Source organism: Arvicola amphibius, chromosome 4 (assembly GCF_903992535.2).
Source record: "Arvicola amphibius chromosome 4, mArvAmp1.2, whole genome shotgun sequence".
Classification (NCBI taxonomy): domain Eukaryota; kingdom Metazoa; phylum Chordata; class Mammalia; order Rodentia; family Cricetidae; genus Arvicola; species Arvicola amphibius.
This window is the reverse complement of record NC_052050.1, coordinates 114,270,524-114,282,863: the sequence shown is the minus strand read 5'-3', so window position 1 is coordinate 114,282,863 and position 12,340 is coordinate 114,270,524. Positions and strand designations below refer to the sequence as shown.

The 12,340-nt window shown below is 35.2% G+C and overlaps 1 protein-coding gene across 1 annotated transcript in view; it reads right to left on the bottom strand.

Moving 5' to 3' along the window:
* Anxa10 (annexin A10) overlaps positions 1-11,870 on the bottom strand; it is a 46,123-nt gene extending 34,253 nt beyond the window's left edge. Inside the window, exons 1-3 of the mRNA XM_042054917.1 lie at positions 11,860-11,870; positions 6,488-6,597; positions 2,227-2,321 (exon numbers count right to left, since the gene is read on the bottom strand). Of these exons, the coding sequence (XP_041910851.1) occupies positions 2,227-2,321; positions 6,488-6,597; positions 11,860-11,870 (216 nt within the window). The remainder of the gene's footprint in view (positions 1-2,226; positions 2,322-6,487; positions 6,598-11,859) is intronic.
* Between the last annotated feature and the right edge of the window lie 470 nt (positions 11,871-12,340).

Here is a 12,340-nt window from a genome sequence, read left to right as displayed (position 1 = left end):
GTACAAAATAAGCCAGTCCCTATATTTTTGTTTTAGGTGTTACAGTCAACTTGATAATATATAAACACAAAGCACTTAGTTAAGAGCAGAAAGCACATGGCAAGCTGGGCAGCTTTTCAGGAGCACCCTGAATGCACTTTACTGGAGGAGCTTCACTTTGATCTGAGGTCACTGTCATCCAACAAACATAAAGCAAACAGTCTTGATATTAGGCAAATGCTATACTAAGCTCTGGCAGAACAAAAGTTATTCCAAGTTTGCCCACTGGTAATGAGGAAGAGACATAAACAAATACTTGAGTTAGGTTCTACTGGATTTCAGGAGTGGGTTCCAGTGTCTGGTACTTTATGGGTAGAGTTATGAATACAGCCAATGTAACGAAAACTGAGACTCCTGAGGACAGAAGATGGGGAAGCTGGCAGAAGTGCTGTGGGAAAGTACAGATGCTTCCTGGAGGATACATCAATGGTATGTAAGAGAGACCAAGAGTGAGAAAAAGAGAGGGAGGGGGAGGGAAAGAGGGAGAAAAGGTAAAGGAGAGAGACGGAAAGGGAAAGAGAGGAAGAGAATAATGCAGATGTAACACAAAAGTGAAATAAAAGTGTTTCCATGCCAGGAAAAAGATTCAGGTTTGTGCCTTGCACACATAGGCATTTATGATGGAGTAATAGAATAAATACTAAAGAAATTATATGTTCTGCATTATTTTGGATTTAGATTGAATAGTGGACTGGTCTAGGAGAAGAAGGGAGGTGGGGGATAGTTTTAGTAGAAGCCAATTAGGATTAGTATGGGCAGAAAGCCATGGTGATCTAAATCAAGAATTGTAACGTAGGGAAAGGAAAGAATGTGAGGGGACGCTAAATGGCAGGGCTTGACAACCGCCCTAATGACAATGGTTCTGATGTGATGGACAAGCCTGGTTCTGTGTTGTCCTGCTTCCTCAGTAATTTAGTGATCATGAATGACATGCCAATTGTCCAGCAAGAGCGCAGAGTAATCAACTCTAAGACCTTAGTGAAAAGGGTTTCACTCCAGCACAAGTTATTTTTAATGGGTTTTAAATTCCTTGAGTCTAAGGAACTCATATTGCATTTTAATCTTCTTTGTGATGATTTTGCAGTGTTTGATACTCAAAAGTTCTTTGACCTAAATTAACTTGCCATATGAAAAGCTAGGAAATAAGTACTCCTTTCTATTAAAAAAAAAGTTCACAGGAAGTCACATCACTTATAGTTCTGTGCCCATTTATATCACATTAGATTAGCATGTGTGCTATTTTTATTACAGTTACATTTTGTTTGCAAGAATGTTATTCCTGGGAGCCTAAGTTGAGGTGACATTTTTATGTGGACAAAAGGTATACTGTCTTTTCCTTTGGCTTAATTCAACTTATCTCTCCACTTCCAGAGCTTTCTGGATCGTTAACCATTCTAAAACTAAGGACTACTGTGTGTTGGATGTGTTATGGTTGTTCAAAGGCTGAGCTGTAAAGTCAATTTATATGGACTAACTGCAGAGAAAGTTTTATGAGAGTGTTTTATCGATAATGTTCAGTTGACAAAGTAATTGCCATTTCAGGCCCCTTTGGCCTAAAGAGTTTTTGTTCTGAATCTGTGGTTTAAATGCATAACAAAAGCAAAGACTCCTTAATGGTACTTGCTTTGAAATTAGAAGGTGATTACTTTAAAACATGGATAGTTTTATTGCCTTAAACTATTTTTAAACTGCCATTCGCTTTTTAATGGTCTCCATCACTGCATGCTGTGGAGAAGAAAAGGGAGAAGAAAATTCATATTGGCTCAGAGCTAGGTGTGGACCTGCAGAGAACTGGGGGAAAATATATTATTTTTGACGTTAGTAATCATTAGTTCTCTCTGTGCTTCCCCTAAAGCTCCATATAGCCATTCCCAGCTCAACACTTTCAGAGCCTAATTGGACCAAGTGGCATAAAAGGTTACCTAGCCTTTCATTTGAAAGAAGCTGTATGAATTGGAAAAGCAGAGGTAGACACAGTGAGTGTGAATACACCTCACACATATATACATTTCATAATATGCTCTTATTTCTTAAAACATGTTAGAACAGGACAGATCATTTCTAACTAATACGAAGTTCAGAAACGTGTTCAGTGAAAGTGAGGGAAGTTATAGGTTCATTTCTCCGAGAAGGTTGTTGATGCTCAGGCACTTGCCAAGGAAGCAGGTCGAGGTGCAGAAGTCTTACCCTGCCATACATGCTCTGGTAGGCCCCAGCTATCATCTGCCGCTGTGCATTGCTGCGTTGTGTTAAGATGTCAATCAGCAAGTCTTTGTTACATTCTAGGAAGGAATTGTAACAGAAAATTAAGGAAGTTCTTGCTCAGTTTCTAGCAAGCATCCATACTTTATGGACTAATCATATCTAGCCAATGGGCAGGTGTTATTCCTGTTAGCATCTTATTTTTAAATACAATTAGATATCACAATAGCAATGCTTGATGAATCCTAGATGCTCCCCCACCTCTGCCATTAATACACATTGCATTCCTTCCACCTAAAATTCCACAAGAAACATAGGAAGGTAAGGAAAACATAGCTTTTCTTCAGATATCTGGTTTACCCTCCTAAAAGAGAGCTGCCCTCCCCCAAACTTTCAAACTCATGAGTAGTAATTGAGCACCACATCCTTGTTACAGCACAGCTACATATATGACTTATAATGAACTTGTATTCTAAAAATTGGGGTGCTTTCATAGGATCCAACCAAGAAAGGGGAATGACCCAGAAGGAAATAGTGGAATTGCAAGGTGTCTGCATAGTTTAGTTGGGTGAAATGAAGCTCTCAAACTGTGGGTTGAACCTGGTCCTTTACCCATTATCATGGTTGTTTTTCTGTGTTGTATATACTTATTCATACCAAAGTATTATATTATCACATCACAATATTCATAGCAGTAATATATCATAATTGCTTTTATTGTGTTGTATTTTGGAGTGACAAAGGTAACTTTAACTCCTGCATTTGCTTGACTACAATATAAGCACATTAATTTTTTATCTAAAGCCTAATGACCTCCTTTTTCTTAGGGTATTTATCTTAAAATCCTCAGACATGTAAATGCCTTCTTTGTTACCCATCATCGATCTATCTATCTATCTATCTATCTATCTATCTATCTATCTATCTATCTATCTATCATCTATCTATCTATCATCTATCTATCATCTATCTATCTATCTATCTATCTATCATCTATCTATCTATCTATCTATCTATCTATCTATCTATCTATCTATCTATCTATCATCTATCTATCTATCATCTATCTATCATCTATCTATCTATCTATCTATCTATCTATCTATCATCTATCTATCTATCTATCATCTATCTATCTATCTATCTATCCATATTTTACACAAGAGAAAGATAAATAATTTAAAGAGAGGAGACTGTAAAGATATTTGTGAATAATAAATAGATTTTTTTCAATGATTTATACTATTATTATTATTATGATTATTCTTCTAATCACAACATTTATTGAATTACTCTACTCATCTGTTTTTGTTGCTCTGCTGAGATTACATACAAACTTTCTCTTTGACTTACTTTGTGCTTATTAGTTTTTATAGTAGTTTTTGTTCAGTTACTCTTTAGGAGATTTTCATAATAATTTTAAATGGATCTCAAAAATTTTATTATAGTGTGCTAATTAAAATACAGAAACAAAATACTAATAAAGAAATGAAAGAGAATCAATTACTCATCGATTTCATTAAGAGGCTAATAAAGGGACATTATAAATAACTTTATGTTACAAATTTTAATTGTCTAGATAAATGGACCAATTTCTCCAAAGATAGTATGTAGTCAAACTTATACAAGGAAAATTGACAATTTCAATAGATATGTAACCATAAAAAATTGAATCAGTAATTAATAGCCTGTCAGAATAAATTTGTTAATATTAGATATTTTTATTAATTAATCCAACAGATTTTAAAAGAAGAACTAACAGTTGTCTTCCATCTCTTTCACATTCCTGAAATGTTCTGATGTCCTCCAGCATTACTCTAACATCCAAACCAGAGACAGACACTACAGATAAACTATGGACCCAAATCTTTTATGAACAAAGATGCAATCCTCCCTCCAAAACAAAACCCAGAAAATAGAATTGAATAACACAGTGTGTATGAAAAATAATACATAGGTCTAGCATCAGACAATCAGTATAACCTATGTAATTGACACTTTAAAGAAGCAAATTCATGTGAATATAAGGAGAGATGTAGAAAAGGCATTTGATAAAATGCAATATTGTGGGATATTTTGATTGCACTTTGACAGTGCCTAAAGTGATAATAAAATTTACTTAGAATCAGAGGGTGGAGCTGGTTACTAGCTAACCAAATTAGTCATAAAGGCTTTGGAGGATCAAGGACACATGTAGAGGCATATGAAGTAGTAGGGAGAGGCTTAGGAGATTCTCTGATCTTCGGGATTGTGAAGGGCAAGAGAAAGGTGGTCACTACTCTGCCTCTTCTCTGATCCATCATCATCATCCAATATCTGACTCCCGAATTTTTATTGATAAAATAATAGTTAGATAAATGCTTCAATGTAACATCAGTTCAAGACAAAAGTTCTAACCTAAGTAGTAATCAAAAGGCATATCTTCAATTTGATAAAAAAAAAAAAAAAAAAAAAAACCTCTGCGAAGTCTCGTGTTATTATCACGGCAAGAAAGGTCCTTCACATAGTAAAGGTTGCCACATTTATCAGAGTGGGAGTATTTAAAAACAGATTACTTTTGACTTGTGTATCCTGTTGTGAAGATTTAGGGATAGAGGTTAAGAATGGATTCGGTTTGCCAGTGTCACATGGAGATTTCAAAAAATACATGCTTATAGATGATAAATACAAAAACAAAAAAATAAACAACAATGACAATAACAAGCAGCTTTTCTGCAAATGTAGGTAAGTAGCTACTAATGGTGGTGAGTTGAGAATGTGAGGGTATTATTAGGAGATGCAATTCTAAGAAGTGTTCCATTTTAGGGTGAATAAATACCTATTTAAGCATACTTCTACAATTTTTGCTAAGATTTCTTGTTTTCATATTCTTTAGAGTCCATTTTTCTTTATCTTTAGAGTTATATAATTAAGAATATCTGAGCAAAATATTGATATTTATCTTTTCCAATTGAACTTGACCAAACTCATTAAAATTGCAGACTATTTGTACATATGAAACTATACTCTTACCCTTGAGTGCTTTCCCGGATACTATGCCATCAAACTCCAAACAACTAAAATATGTCAGCCTAAACCACATAAGCAAAATGTCACGACAGTCAAAATGAATCCATACTTTCACTCCATGTATAATGGCAGGAAAGTTGAAACTAGAGAAAAGAATTTATTTATGTATTATTATTTGTGTGTGTATGTGACCAAATTGTTCTGTACTTCAATTTTAAAGAAAAAATCACAGTCATATTTCTGAAAAAAAGCCTTATTTATTCTCTGTAGTTTTTCTAGTTACTATTGATACTTTAAAAGGCATGAAATGATTGTTACGTCCTAAAGGCAAAGTCAGAAAACATATTTAATACTATGTTATTTTCCTATGCGTGGTATGCTATTCATGGTTGAAACACAAAGGTGTGTAGGTGTGTAGTGGGCATTCATGTACAGGAAAGAGAAAGACAGATAGAAAAGAGAGCGACGGAGAGGCAGAGATGGAGATAGTGAGAAGAGAGACAGAGAGATAGAGGGGAAAGAGACAGACAGATTCTGTAAAGCAAGTAACCATGTCCTGAAGTTGAGTTTGCTTTCTTACGCATGGGTTTAATTTTCTTCTTTAATTACCTCTTTTATATTGTCTATGTTTATATTCCTGCCCATTTAGAATCTTTTAAAAATGGTTTTTGTTAAAAAATGAATATTTAACAGTTTTACATTGAGCCTTTAAGAACAAAGAATTAAAAACAAGCTAACTGTACTGCCTCCTTTTTGTAACTTTCTTTTCTAAACTCTGATCTTATCTGATGAACATCAATTTGTTAAGCTAAATACCATATTCTAGGAACTCACAGACCAGTCTGCAGGCGCAATGGACTGGGACAAAGCAAATGATTATCAAGGAGGAAGGGGCTAGGAAGAAAGGTGCCCTGGGTGGCACAGTTGGTAGAGCTGGGGTGCTCAGAGAAGGAATGCAAAGAGGATATTTAGTTTAAAAACAGTCCAGAGAAAGAAACACATTCCAGGCCAGAAGTATATTGGGACAATTTATGAGGTGTGAACAAACAGAGCCATCTGGGAGATTAAGATGCTAGATTTGGCTGCAAGAGTAAGTAGCAACAGAAACAAGCTAAAATAACAGCAAGTGCAGAGGTCAGGAGGATGCATTACTTCCGATTATGTTATTTGCTTTGGAATTTTACCCAAGAGTTGACAGTGAGATATTTGTGGGCAATTCTTTATTTCTCAGGCTTACCAAATCCTTGGAGTGCTCCCCCTAGAATTTGGGCATCCATCACAGGATTGAAATTTGGAGCTGGGAAGATTGTTCCTTGAACCTGGTGGCAAAAGTCAAAACATAAGAGACTATTAATTTAATGAATAGTTTCAACAAAATTTTCTATAAAACGTCTACAGAAATACCTTCTACAAGTTTAAATTACTATACTACACTGACATTTATTATTCATCATATTTGTGTGCCAAGTATAGAAAGCTAATTTGGTTCAGTGTGTTTTATTCAGTGACTTACACTATGTTGGTATCTATAATCCAAATAAGACATTGAGATTTTAGAACCACCAGTAAAAAGATATAAGTACAAAATTTACAATATGTATTTTCTTAGGAACTGAAGACTCTTTATAGACTCTGAAAAGAAAACCACATGAAAAGATTCAGGCCATTCATCTGAATTATAAGTATAATTCACTATTATAACTTTTTTGGGCACAAAAGAGAAGCTAAATTCATGTGAGAAAAATTAAAATACTTGAATGTAGATTATGTATTACTAAAAATTTGAAGAACCTAGATAAGATTGAAGTACTTGGGTGCGAGAAAAACAAAAAAAAAAATTGACCCCTTCCTCTCTTGACAATAATAAAGTAACAGAACATTTAGGGAAGATTTCTGATTTCAGACTCTGTATCCTATGTTCACCCTCAACACGAGAGAGCTGTAAATCAGATATCATCAAGAGCAAGAATCATATTTCTAGAATTGTTGTCAGTGTGTCTGGAACTCTGGAAAATAAAAATCCTGTCTAGCGCTGGGCTGAGCTTTTGAAACTTAGTTGAAGAGAGGGAGAAGGCATCATATGTACTGGGTGGGGAAGTCAAGATCATAATATGGAAAACCACAGACATAACTGACCAGAGCTAGTGGGAGCTTACAGACTCTGGACTGAGAGTTGGGATCCTGCATGGCACCTAACTAAACCCTCTGAATGTGGGAGGCAAAAATGTGACTTGATCTGTTGGGGGAAGGTGCTGGCAGTTGGACCAGAACTTATCCTGGGAGCATATACCAACCCTTTGGAGCCCATTCCCTGTGGTGGGATACCTTGCTTAGCCTTGATACAGGGTGGAGGGACTTGGTTCCACCTCAAGTTGGTATGCCATACCTTGTTGACTACCCAAGAGAGGCCTTACTCCCACTGAGAAGTGGATGGGTCTGGGATGAAGGGAGGTGAGAAAGTGGGAGGAGGAGAGGGATGTTGAACTGGGACTAGTATGTAAAATCAAAAGCTTTTTTTAATAAAATAAAAATATGAAATTTAAATAAATGCAATCTCATGGTGAATGAGCCTATGAGGATTGCAGATCTTGAATGAGCTAGTACTTTGGGAATACAATGTTAGAGGAATTAACTACAGCTCTGTAGTACTCATTGTCTAATGGAAGGTTAATCAGTTAAACAGAACAAGGCTGACCTAACTAATTGTTAGATGAGTATCAATCTATTGATACCAAAGTATTTATTAAATGATTGATTTTGGGGAAAAAGGATCTGTCTTCTTAAAGTATAAATAGATTTAATTTTAAATGATATTGATAAATGTGTAGCTATTAATTTGAAGTAAACCACCATATAGTAACTGCGGTGTGAAATGCAGTCATGTTTTATGTTTGGAAGTACATCAATGATGGTAGGCTGTCCTCCTTCAGCGTTTACATGGACTGATAGATGTCATTAAAGAGAAGTGTCAGAGTTTTTGTGTTAGTAATTCTACCACTTGGGAAGCTGAGGCAAGAGGATTATGTGAGTTCAAGGCCAGGCTTATCTAAACAGGAAATTCCACATAGCCTGGGTTGCAGAGTGAAACTCTCAAGTAACAAAACATCTACCACTACAAATTCATTCTTCAGCTTCATTGCTCCAGTGCATTCAATTACAAATGAAGTTCCAGTTAGCATCCAAAGTCTCAAGTTTGTTGCACATGACCTCATGAGCTCAGAAGAATATTCTCTTGAGTTAGTCCACTTTTTGAGGGTGTTCAGTAGGTGAAAACAAAATTTTAAAACATTTGTTCACCAAACTGTCATATGGTGGGATTCTGTAAAGAGACAGACAAACATGTCTTCCAATTATTAAACTAAGTTCGGGCATCAGATTTTTAATGTAAATGCTTAGATCTACATATCTCAAACATTTTTGTCTTACTTATTTTATTTGTATGTATATGTGATTTGAATGTATGGATATGCACCATGTGTGTACAGGTGCCTTTAAAGGTTAGAAAAAAATATTGCATCTCTTGATGCTGGAGGGGAGTTATGAGTTACCTGGCACGTGTGCTAGGTAGGAAGAGAAATCAGGTTCTTTGCAAGATCAGTAAGTTTTTTGTTTTTTAGTTGCTGATCCATCTCTCTAAACCCCTAAATTTCTTTTTAATGTTTCTGTAATTCCTGAGATAGCTGCCATTTCAGAGTGTTAAGCACCTCCCCAAGTTCTAGTGCACAATTTCATATTTCTTTGCCACAGTACTTTTTAATATGAAGGCCATATTATCCATATTTATAACTGAAAAAAATTGAAACACACTGAATTTAAGAAACTTCTTTCTGTGTCAAATATGTATAGCACCTTCATCACAGTTTTTATAGGCAAACTAGAGCAAAGGCAATAAACTGTTATGTTTTGGAAGCTTAATTAAAATTTTTGAAAAATCAAAGAAACAACAAAGATATTCTAATATACTTCATCATATTCAGACACACTTTATACTATTCATTAAAAATATATGCATAATCACATTCTTTAGAAATCTCTAATATAATTAAATGGCTAGCAAGGAGAAATCTCTAGTACTAAATATATTCTGCAAGGTTTCAAAGCTCTCCTTTGGGTAAAATACAAGCCAGATTCTTAGTAATGTAGGAATTGTTGGGAAACTGTTCTTAGTATGAGTTATTAGAGCAGACAGGACACTAGTCAAATTGTAGTCTCCCCGTTCTTGGAGAGCAATCACATTACAATCATGTCTCCTGTAGATTGGACCTAAGGGGGTTTTCAGGAGCTAAATCTCAGCATAAATAAAGGTGATGGAGAACCTGAAGAGTTACAATAGCTTCTGCTCCAGTATGGAAAACACATGCACTGTGAGAATGAAATAAGACATTCTACACGCTCACTTCGGCTAAAAGGGAGGGAAGGCTTATGCTTTTATTTAATCTTTATGAAATTTTGCTGTGCAATATCTGTACTCTCTTCTTTGCTGTTGCTATGATAAAGTAACATAAACAATGAATTTACGAAAGGAAGAATTCACTTCTCATTGTGCTTCAAAAGGGACAGAGTCCATCACAGTGGGGAAAGCATGACAACAGGTTGCAGGAACAGGAAACTGGCTAGTTGCCTTTTCATCTGCAAATTGGAAGTAGAAGGAATAGGAATTCAGGATAGATTAAACCCTTAAAACCTGTCCTAAGTGATGCTTATACATCCCTCAGCAAGGCGCTACCTCCTGAAGTGTGCCACCAACTGGGGCCCAACTGTTCAAATACATGAGCTTATGTGGGCAGCTAAGAGTGTTCCATGTTAATAATGCTCAAAGCACATTGCTCTCCTTTTCATAGCTACACCAGATCCCTCATCTTTGTACCATGGGATACCTACGTAGATTCACTTGAAGTCTGATATATATCTGAATAATAGCAAGTGAGTAACATAAAACCATGACATTATATGATTTGTTTCTGCTAAAATGAAAAGACCTTAATCCATATTTATATACTTAATTATAAATGCATTTTTAAGTGTGGTCATTTTGGATGATTCCAATTGTTCAATATTCTGGGATACATATTTCAAGGTGACTTTAGAGATACTTGAATATATGTTAACAATGGATTAGATATTTACAATTAACTAAAGCTTGAATTCTTGTTCTATCTATGTATTTATGTATGTATGTATGTATGTATCTATTATCTATCTATCTATCTATCTATCTATCTATCTATCTATCTATCTATCTAATCTATCTATCATCTATCTATCTATCTATCTATCTATCTATCTATCTATCTATCTATCTATCTATCAATCATCTATCTATCATCTATCTATCATCTATCTATCTAATAAAAAGCCTATTTAACACCATTTAATTTGTGTGTTAAAAATACATTATGATGATAGTGTACTTGGAAGCAATTTTTAATTTGGAAAAAAATTGAAAATAAATTGCATTTTTTTTTATCCTGTGGACTCAAACAACCAACCTTTATGAAGAATGTGGGTTTGTAAATGTAGATCAATTTCATCTACTCTAGTTTTGGGAAATCATGAGCTTCTTTGAGCTCTGAGTAAGTTATTTTTATGGAGGATGGTCCTGACTTTAATATAATCTGCAAATAACTGGGAATTTGTTTGTTATCTTTTTAGAACATCAGATAGTTACATGTCATAGAATTTCCTCTACACTATAAATAAATATATGCTAATGTAGTACCTTCTGATAAAGTTTAGAAAAAGTTTCAGACATGAATTATTTAGCAGTGTGGGTACTTTGGAAAATAGGTGAGTTTTAAAAGAAATATCTAGGGACATTAATTTCTTTCCTATTATTGTGGTGATGAGGAAGCTGTAGCAAAGGTTGCATGTTTAATGTCTGTGCCCATGTGTAGCAGAATTAGCTAGGAAAGAAACTGTAAATTGCTTTTTTTCTATGCAAGAAGCATAGATCCTGACTACTTTTCGGTCTTTAAATTTTATTCATGCTTGTCAAGAGGCCACTTAACAGTGACTCCTCAGACATAGTTTTGAAAAGTATATTTTCATTTTGGTACTTGTGCCATCTATGCGGATTATATTGTTCCCAAACTCAAAACTCAGTTCGATCTCCTCCAATTACAAGGAACCATTTAGATTTGATCATAGAGTTTTTCCGTCTTCACCTCTATTGTATATGACTCTTTGCTGCATTTCGTTATCTTTAAACTGTAAACTCTCAGTGGGCAGATGCCTTCCTGTTTTGCCTTTGAAGCTGCTAATGTAGTACATGAAATGTTATGTGATCTCAAAGAATTTTTATCCATCATAAGGATTCCCGAGTTCAAGAAGGATGTTAAGTTCTGATTGATGCATTAAACACCATGACCAAAAGAAATGTGGGAAGGAAAGAGTTTATTTTATCACAGCCCATCATGAAGGGAAGTCAGGCAGGAGCTCCAGGCAACAACTGGAGGCAGAATCGGAAGCTCAGTGCATGGAGGAGAGCTACTCACTGCCTTGCTCCTTGGGCTAGGTAGCCTGTTTTCCATACAACCCAGGACCACCTCCCTACATGTGATACTACCCACATCAGTCATTCGTTAATCAAGAAAATACCCACAGACTTGCCTATGGGCCATTATAGTACAGGCATTTTCGTGATTGAAGTTCCCTCTTCTCAGATGTTTGTGGCTAATATCACACTGACAGAAACATCTAATCAGGAAAGAGTTCTTCACTTTACCCAGCAGTCTTTTCTAAAAATAGTTACTCATATAAACAAATTCTATTTTTATGTGTTTACCTGCATTCCACTGAGCAGTCTTAGGGGATGAACTCTACTCATCGTCTTCATATATGAGGAGTTTCTGATGCTAAGTTACTTAACAGCACACTGATAGTGTGTCATGAGGAAAATAGTCCAATTCAAATTCGCCTCCACAGTTAGTACTATATCCATTACAGGATAATTGTTGTAAAATGAAATAAATAATGTATGCTATTGAGGAACTTTTCTCATCTAGGTAAGAGAAAATATATTTCTATTTCTAAAGGTCCCTACAGGGAAAAACAAAAGTACATAAGCAAATTGTTATGTTTTATTATCTCA